Here is a 10,232-nt window from a genome sequence, read left to right as displayed (position 1 = left end):
GACTGCCCTGACCCAGGTGGAAGCTCTCTGGATTGATTTAAGAGCAGAACAATGAATTATCCAGTATCACTGACAGCTGTGACTAAATTCAAATATTTCAAAATATTTTTTTCAATTGGTTATGATTCACAAATATATTTGCTATGTTTGTGAATTGTGATTCACAAAAATGTGAATTATCATTATTCAAGCAAACAATAATTGCATCATCTCTGAAAACAGTTAGGTTGATGTTATATTTATGGAACTAAAATATACTTTCCTGCCAATATTTTACTTAACAAAAATAAAAAATGTATATTTTATTTAATATCGAACAAAGAACATGTTATCTGAGTATAGTGCTGATCACAATTACATATTTTTGGATACATGAACACCAACTAACCACAAAAGGACATCATCCTCTCTCACTGGTATCCTCACATATGGATGAGGAAGGACACCACTTCGACTGGGACAACACATCCATCCGAGAACAAACCAAATAGAGGTACGCACGAGAATTCATAGAAGCATGGCATTCCAACTAGAGCTCTATCAACAAACTCATCGAATTAGACCTCAACTACCACTCCTGAGACAAGGAACAGGATGTGACTTCTCCACAGGAAGTAACATAACCACAGGAAATGGCATCACCAATCCAAAGGAACCCAAACATATAAATAGAAAGCAGGAATTTTCAGCGTCGGTTCGCCTGAGGCCCACTGAAGACGAAGATGGTTAAAAGTCTGAAAATGAACCACCCAGCTCAACGAGCAAGCCTACATCAAAAACCTCAACCTGAGCTACAAATATTCTCAAAACTCTCTACAATTACATACTCATAGTCACTATTCAAAATAATACATCGTCGCTCCAACATTTGGAAAGTCGTTGGCTTCTGAATGAATGCATTTTTAAAGTGAGAAAACGGTTGAACCATCAAATAGAAATAGTGTTCTTACAAATTTATATATAATCAAGGAGTTTAATTTCTCACTAAATGTGCAAACTTCAGCTCTTTACAAACAATTGAAAAATGACAATAATTCAACATGAACAGAGAATATTAATTTGAATAAATGATTTGTGTTCTTAAATTGAAGTGAACAATAGTTTGAAACCTTGCAATTTTTAGAATGAATGGTATTTAATGTGAAATATGAAAAAGAACGATGAACACACATCCGTGTGATTGAACAATCAGGCATTTTCAAAGAGTTTTGTGGCAAAGCAAAGGAAAAAAATGTTGTATTTGTAGGGATACATGATTTAAAATATTCGTGTGCTGAGTACTAATTAGACTTCATCATCAAGCTGACCTTGCAATACTTGCATTATAAATGGTTATGCTGCAACAAATTGATCAGATCTTTCCTAACATTTACAACTGGAAATAATCTGATACTTGCTTTGACTTGCATCTGTACATGATAGAGTACAGAACTTTAATGTACACAAGGAGGCTATTTGCCCACTATGTATGCATCAGCTTGTGAAATGTCTACCACTCCTCCCATTTGCCACCTCTGTCACTGTTGCCCTTTAATTTCGCTAGTTCAGGGGCAACATTTTCAGATTTCTGGATCAGTGGGCCCTTTTCCAGGACAGGTGGGGGCTTTAAGAAATGGAGAGTTTGCATCTTAACTGGACGAGCACCAACATCCTAGTGGAGACGTTTTCTCGTGCAAATTGGGTGGATTTAATGTAATAAACCACGAGGCAGGGAAACAAAACAGCAGGTCAAGAACTGAGCAGAAGGTAGAGGTGAGTAAGACATCAGACTCTGACCATGCTGCGAGAAATAATCAACTCAGTCCAAAATGTGAGTTGGAGGTTGAAATAAATCATAGAGATGTGTGTCAGAGATTAACAAATGAAGATGGAATGTGTGGGGTTCGTGAAGGAGTGACGTGTGTGAGATCAGGAAGCTCATACTCAAGAAAATATCAAAGGGGAAAACCAAATTAAAAAACTTGTTTAAAACCCTTACGCCTAAAACCACAAAACATTTGGAATAAAGTTGATGAGCTGGCAATAGATACAGAGATAAATGGTATGACCTGGTAAGGATGATTGAAACATGGTTACAGGCAGGTTAGGACTGGACAGTGAACTGTCCATGGTTACTCGGTATTCCAAAAGGATAGACATGAAGGTAAAGGAGGTGGAATTGGTGTATTGGTTAATGATGATATCAAGGCTATATTAAGAAATGAAATTGGCACGACGGAACAAAATGAAGATCAGTCCAGGTGCAAATAAAAAGCAACTGAAGAAACCTCTTTGGAAGAGTAATTATCAGCCACCGTCTCCCCAAAGTACTTCTGAGGTCGGAAATAATGAGGGTTCGTGACAAGCTAACAACGGTGGGATAAACATGCATATTGAATCAATGAATCAACTTGGCAAAGGGTCGGCTCCAAGTACAAATTGTAGAGTATATGAAGGATTGTTTCTGAGAACACATGTCATGGAGCCACCCAGAGAGCAGGGTACTTTAGATTTGATATAAGGAAGGAATGAAAAACGATCTTGCAGGAAATGATCCTCTTGGAAAGAATGACCACAACATACTTTAGTTTCAAATTTAGATTGAAAGAGTGAATAGAGAGTCGCATACGAGAGCCTTAGTGTTGGTTAATAATACCTACAATGGCCTAAGGAAGGTATTGGTGGGGGGTGGGGGAACAGTCAAAAGCAGGACAGATGAATAAATTTGGCAACTACTTAAGGGGATACTAAATATCTCTCAATTAAAGTATATTCGTGAGATAAGACGAATTGCATGAGAGAGAAAAAATTTCCATGTCTAGATAAGGAATTCAATGACAGCATTAGTGAAAAAAAACTAGAGCAAATCATACTGCACAAGTTAGTCACACTCCGCGGGATTGGGTAAGTCAGTGGCCTAGTGCATTGTAGCTGAACTGTTCATCGAGAGACCCAGATAATGTTCTGGGCAGCTGCATTCAAATCCTGCCATGGCAGGTGGTAGAATTTGAATTCAAATTTGGGATTAACAAAATAATGGTGAACATGAGTAGATTGTCAGGAGACTCTCACCAGTTTCACTAAGGTAAAATGGGGAAGGAAACTGCCATCCTTACCTAGTCTGACAGATATGTGACTCCAGACCCACCGCAATGTAGATAACTCCTAACTGCCCTCTGGGAAATCAAGGATGGGCAATAAATTCCGGCCTACGCAACAATACCGTCTTCCTGTGAATTAATGAAAACAAACAAAAAACAAGCAGCAAATGGTTAACACACAACATTAAAAGAAGCTATGACAGGAAATGAATGGAAACATAAATACCGATACCAGTAGCTTTCACTGGTACATAAAAAAAAAGCGCAGAGTGAAACTAAGTGATGGCTCTTTGCAGGATGAAACTGACAAGGTAACGATGAAAAACTCAGAAATGGCAGAGGCACAAAAGCAATGCTTTCTGTTTTCACCGACTACACCACAAACTGTGGTTCCTACGGAGGAACTTGTTGGGATTACTGCTGTTTGTCAGTTTTATAAATTACCTAGATGAGGGAATAAGATGATATGTTAGTAGATTTAATGGTGATAATAAGGTTGGTGAAGTGTGGATGGTGCTGAAGGATGTTGCAGGTTACAGAGGGACATAGATAAGCTGCAGAGCTGGGCTAAGAGGTGGCAACTTGAGTTTAACGTGCAAGAGTGTGAGGTGATTCACTTTGGAAGAAGCAAAAGGAATAAAGAGTACTGGGCCAATGGTAAGATTCTTGGCAGTGTCGATGAGCAGAGAGATATCTGTGTCAAGTTACGTAGAGCACTGAAATATGCCAATCTGGTTAATAGGCTTTTTAAGAAGGCGTACAGTCTGCTAAATTTTATTGGAGGAGGGATAGGATTTTGGAGACACACGATCATACTGCAGATGCACAAAACTCCGGTGTGACCACACTTGGAGTACTGCGTATGTTTCTGCTTGCTGCAGAAACGTGCAGCGTTTGGAAAGGGTTCAAAAGAGATTTACGAGGATGTTGCCTGATTTGGAGGGAAGGTCTTAGAAGGAAGGTCTGAGGTAGTTGCCGCTGTTTTCATTCGAGCAAAGAAGGTTGAGAGCTGTCTGAATTTATCTATATAAGATAATCAGAGGGTTAGATAGGGTGGACAGTGTTATAATTTTTTAAGTGTACCATACCTTCAAGAGAGTTGAAAGGCTGCCCAGAGTACTGGAAAAATTAAAAATGTAATGTTTGGTTAAACAGCTAGCTGTATCTGCATTGTTATGAGAAATATTCAAATTCAAATTCAGCCAATCAGTTTAAATAATGTGTCAAAATGCCAACTGCTAATCAAGTTTGCAGTGTTTTGACAATATTAAAACCAATGAAACAATCCAATCTTTTGGGGTATAAATATCAAACATTTTTAACAGTTTGCCAGAGCGGCAAAGTGCAGCAAGCCGCCAATAAGTCCGGCCTGGTAGCAGAAAGATCTGCTCTCTTACAGGTACCTTTATCAGCCAAAGACCTGGGAAGCAGAATCCCCAAGAATAAGAAAAGAAGACAGGAATATGGAGAAGAATCGACAGCTGGCTGGTTTTGAAATAAGATTTTTTTAAAAAATCGTAATCAGGATTTTTTGATCGGACTATTATTGTAGAGGTGGAGGTATCAGTGTGCATATCAGTCAATTGGTGCATAAAAACGGCGAACTTGCAAAATTTTGGGCAATACCACGATGACCTTTGAAAAGGTAAGTATTTTTCGGTGATTAAACAGAAGAACGAATGTCTGTGGGTAAGCAGTTTGCAGGTGCCCAAATTGACAGAATGGATCAAACCCGTTCAGTTAGCAGGCCCAAGCAGCATTTTTACCCAGGCAACAGTTCAAATGCTGCCAATTAACTTAAAACGGCACTTAGAGATTAAGGATCCATTTTAGTACTAACAATATGAAATCAATCATATAATAAGAATTTCTTGTGTCAAGGATATATATATATATAACAGGGAGGCAATTGGACAGAGGGGGAGAGTCCACTGCTCTCTGAAAAATGATGACAGGGACGTGACATCTGTGAAAGAAATTTTGGGGTCTCAGAAAAAATCTCCATGCTCTGCCTAAAAAGCTCTATCCATCAATAAAGATGCACAACACGCTGAGCAAATATTCTTGAAACTAAAAAACAACTGAGAAGGCATTTCAGACAGAGAAAGACGAGGGAATAAGATACAGAAATATCAAGAGAGTCCATTCTGGATAAACTTTGAGAAACTAAGTTTAATTTTGTTCTTACTACTAATGGATTTATGAGTGGAATCCGCATTAGTGAAACCGCATATCAGGAAAATCTTGTTTTTTTTCCAGAATAAGTAATTAGTTACAGAGAGACTGTTCAGTTTGGTAGTGGTTTGTTCACTGTTAAAGTTAGAATCATAGAATCCCTAGAGTAGAGAAACAGGCCCTTCAGACGAACAAGGACCACACTGACCCTCCAAAGACTAAACCACTCAGATGCACTCCTCTACCCTATTAACTATAGGTTAACTATATTTACCCCTCACTAATGCACCTAACTTACACATCGGTGAACATTATAGACAACTTAGCATGCCCAATTCAAGTAATCTGCACATCTTTGGATTGTGAGTGGAAGCAGGAGCATGTGTTTGAAGCCCACCCAGACACGAGTAGAATGTGATAACTCCACATAGGGGCTGGAATAGAACCTGGGTCTTTAGCGTTGTGAGGCAGCAGTGCTAGCCCCTGAGCCACGGTTTCATCCCTAGACAGGAAAATAGTAATTGTTAATTACAGAAAGCGTGAAAGGATTCCATTTCAATGAACCACTTCTTTATAACAAACTGGGTGTCAAAAAGGAGGTGGGTTACATCACTTGTCACACTCCCTTACCATATTATAATGCGAGGAGATCTTCGCTGGGTGCATTGCTTTTAATTATCAGATGGATGTTGACCTCCACTTCATAATATTATATAGAGTTCAAAGTGGGTAAAGTGAATGATATATTGGTATATGTGGCATAGCAGGAAAAATGTGTCTGTGTTTGAATAGATTGGAGGTTTGAATGGAAAAACAGTGTATTATTCCAATGGAGAGATTGCAAAGCTGAGGCACAGAGGAATCAGGCAACTGGATCGCAAAATAAAAACACATTGCGTGCACATCATAGGGAGGCAATATAAATCTTCAAACCTTTTGAAGACAATACATTCAGGAGCAGGGAAGATTTCCTACAGTTTTGCAGGGTACGGTGAGACTACTTCAGGAGAGCTGAGGGCCCAATGACATGAAAAGCAGTCCAGAGAAGATTCACTCAACTGATTCCTGTGAAGAGCATTTATCTCTGGAGGAAACATTGTCAGATTGGCCTGGGAACAGTTGGAGTTTAGGCAAATGACGCAAGATCCCATTTAAACCCATAATATTCTGAGTAGTCTATTCAAGGTGAATGCTGAAACAATATTTCAATTTGTGCGAGTGATTTCCAGAAATGGATGGACTCTTGGAAACTGGAGAATATCCCAGTGAAGGAGTTGGTGATTGTGTTAACCATCTCAATGTGATCTGCGTCTGTGGGAACTTCCCTCCCAGAGAGGGATGCAAGGTAAGACATTGAATATTCTTAAGGCACAGTCAGACAGTTTATCGGCTATAAATTATGAATTAAAGTCATAGGGCATAGCAGGAATGTGTGTTTCTGGCCACAGTCAGAGCATCCATGATCTTATCACATGGCAGACTTGGTTCAAGTTGTCCAATCACTTACTCCTGATCTTAGTTTCTACGTTGCTATTGCCTTTAGATACTGACAAATAATGAATGCATTCTCAAGCGGACAAAGGCTCTCCCTTTCAGAATGATGAGCACAACTTGTGATTTTTAATCAGCACTGCGAAAGCACTTGTGGAAGTTTCATGGAGTTACAGAAAGATCAGATGCTTAGGTCAAAGTGCAAGTTTCATTAAAACTGCGTTAGAAATATGATAGGTTAGAATGGATGCCTTTAATAGAGCAGATTCCTGTCAGTTGTTCTTGTAAGGTGAATTACGTTAGCAAGACTAGCATTTATTGCCTATGTCTAATTTCCATTCAGAATAGTGAGCCCCAGTGATCCTCGTGGTGCAGGGACACTAACTGTTATGTTTCAAAGAGAGCCACAGGATTATGAACAAGTGACAGTGAATGGACAATGATATTGATTCAAGCCAGGATGCTATGTGACCTTGGAACTTGTATTCCTCACCACACGATGCTCACATCGATGGAAATAGTGGGACAGTCTCTTGCTGTTCTTATTTTGGGGAATTTACAGAGTGATGTAGTTAAGGTCTTTTCTGAGGGAGTCGGAAATAGCATTTTGAACACAGAGCTGAACTCTCCTTTTACGTACGATCTGCCACCTCTGCATGTTTTATTTATAAAGCTTGTGAATAACTTAGGATGGACCAGGATTTGGCACTTTGCACTGGAACATTTGTATTTTCCGTGACACTGAAGTATGTCCTTTGTAACATTCCCAACAATCGTCAGAGCTGAAAAACTTCTGCAGAACTTACGGCTTCATTCATTGTTTGTTTGAAAGAGTGAGTGTGATGAGGATAAAGATTCAATTAAATTGCACGTAATGGACACACTGCCGGAGTTCAAATCATATTCTCACGTTTTCCTTGAATTGGAAGCAAACTATTAGAACAAACGCCCATTCTTTCACATACTGTAAAAAAAAATTAAGAAATGTTGAGGCACCACTCTATGCGAGAAAATACATGTCGTCTGCGCTTGATGGAGATACAGAAATTCAGGATAGCTGCACAATCTGAACAAGAATCAAGTGATAGAAAAAACATATAACAAGTATTTTCTTAGACCATGACCCCCACCATGGCACACCAGGGCATTGCATCAACTGCGATAACTGCTCTAATTTCTGCTGACCCCTCCCCCCCCACACACACACTGCCCTCCCAAACACCAGCCAATGGCACCAAGCTGATGGCCCTCTGATAGCACAGGTCATTTCCATCTCCTTCAGACATCCACAATGAGTGTGGCCCAGGCAGACACATTGCTTCAATTTCACCTGCTACAAACAACTCATCTCTTCCTACTTTGACTCAGTAATCCCTCCTGGTTCAGTGCCTGCCCACGTATATCCGTGATTCATCTGACACTTTACACCAATTTCAGAATTTTCATTTTGCTGGCTCCATTCACCTACTCTTTCCCATAGACGTATCATCGTATTACACATCCACCAACACCCCTCCCCACCCCCCATCCCCATTAGGATGGTGTCAGGACTCTCCAATTCTTCCTGGAACAAAGGCCTGAACTGCACCCAAACACCACCGCCATCCTCCAACTGGCTGAGCCCGTCCTCACTCTCAACAAACTTTCTTTTTAACATCCCCATGATCACTCTAACTTTGTCTTTCCTACACATCTTTTCTCTCTTCTGGTGTATCTTGTGCCCCAGCTCCTGACTACTGTTTGGAGGCCTGTATAAAACTCCAATTATGTTTTTTTCCACCTTTTCCATACCTCAATGCGACCCACTCAGATTCCCCATCAGTTGACTGCACTTAATTTCGTACTATTGATTTAGCTTTATTTCTTACCAATAAGGCAACCGCTCCTCCCCCTCCCACCTGCCTATCTTTTCAATAAGATGTATATCCATGAAGACTCAGCTCCCAATCCTGATACCCTTGCAGCCATGTCTCTGTGATGCCCACCACGTCATACCTGCCAATTCTGATCTGCGCCACAAGCTCATTTACTCTATTCCTTCCACTGCATACGTTCAGACATAACGCCTCCAGTCCTGTATTAACCGTTCCTCTTCACGTTGTCATTCATTTTTCCAGTGTGCTTGAAGTTTGATTGCTAACACGCTCCATACACTCTGTCATATTTATGTCTGTGTTGGAGATTTTAATAACTTCTCCTGAGTTCAGCACTTTTACCTCCTCCTATAACTTGGGTTTTCTAATTCCGCCAATATCTGACCTTGCCCACCCTCGCCCTGTTTCGTTTAAAGCCCTGTCTACAGCCCTGGTTTTGCAATCCCCGAGTACTCTGATCCAAGCACGGTTTGGATGAACACCACGCCATTGGATGCCATTCAGCTCCTTTATCCTGCTTTGCTGTTCAATTGGATTGTAGTTATTCTGTTCCTTTCAATGGCAGGGTCTTGTCACAGCATCCCTAGTGGGTCACAAAGTTTCCAGTATCTTGGGTACACAGACCTGCTTAGGGAGCATCCAATGCCAGCCGATGAGTTCTTATGAGTCTCAGGAGTGGTTCGAGGAAAGGCTGCATGCAGTAATGGATGGACTGAGGGACTGAGAGGAATAGCTTGCAAACCCGTGACACTGCAGTCACAGAAGTGGCCAGGCAAGTCTCCTGAACATCCAGGTCAGCCTGAACACCAGGGTCGCTTGTACGAAAATCGGTTGCATTTGCCGCATGTCTTCATCGACCTGAAGCAGAAATACTGCCGATGGCATAAACACGGAGATAGACAGTGGATAGACGAAAGGAGTTAATGCTCCTAATGCAAACATGAGGAGATTGTACAAACGCCACACAGATAGGTTCCAGAGTTTGGAATTGAACCCAAGTCCCTGGCACTGTGAGGCAACAGAGCTGTGTCATCATGCCACCCAATGATGGCTAACAGGATTAGCGTTGTTACATGTTGCCACCTGCAGTCAATTCCCTAGAATACTCTCCCTCAGTCTCGATAAGACTGGGAAGCCCTTCTATAGCAGCAGACGATAATTTAAAATAAACAATAATGTGGAGAATATGGAACCTATAAGCTAGCTCCCCATATGAAAGGAGACTGCAAGATTTTAGTGTAGATCTATAACAGGAAGAGATGCAAGATTGAACGTTGGACAACTTGAAAACGAGGCCAGCTACAGAGAAACGGAGAACAAAGAATTGGAGGATGAAATGAATAGGAGCTTTGCGTCAGTCCTCAATGGTTGACAACTAGCAGCATTCCAGAACTTCAAAACAGTCAAGGGCGAGAGATGAGTGTAGTGTTCGGTGCTGATGAGGATGTGCTGTGGAAGCTGCAATGTTTGAAGATGGAAAAATCTCCTGCCATTGTAAGCTTAACTTTATGTGAACTAACTAAAACCAAACAAAGCACTTAAATAAATGAAAAAGATGGATAAGAAATAAAAGCCTTACCTTACAGGATATTTTTTCTTCCGGTGAGTGGAG

General features: G+C 40.6%; 1 protein-coding gene across 1 annotated transcript in view; it reads left to right on the top strand.

Moving 5' to 3' along the window:
- The first annotated feature begins 4,710 nt into the window (after positions 1-4,710).
- The window catches only part of LOC122546111 (tripartite motif-containing protein 46-like), a 147,993-nt gene continuing 142,471 nt past the window's right edge, over positions 4,711-10,232 (top strand). Inside the window, exon 1 of the mRNA XM_087985126.1 lies at positions 4,711-4,725. Coding sequence (XP_087841252.1) covers positions 4,711-4,725 — 15 coding nt within the window. The remainder of the gene's footprint in view (positions 4,726-10,232) is intronic.

The sequence above is a fragment of the Chiloscyllium plagiosum genome, unplaced genomic scaffold (assembly GCF_037043375.1).
Source record: "Chiloscyllium plagiosum isolate Xiang-an unplaced genomic scaffold, Cpla_swu_hap1 HiC_scaffold_50, whole genome shotgun sequence".
Classification (NCBI taxonomy): Eukaryota; Metazoa; Chordata; class Chondrichthyes; order Orectolobiformes; family Hemiscylliidae; genus Chiloscyllium; species Chiloscyllium plagiosum.
This window is presented reverse-complemented; position numbering and strand designations above follow the sequence as displayed.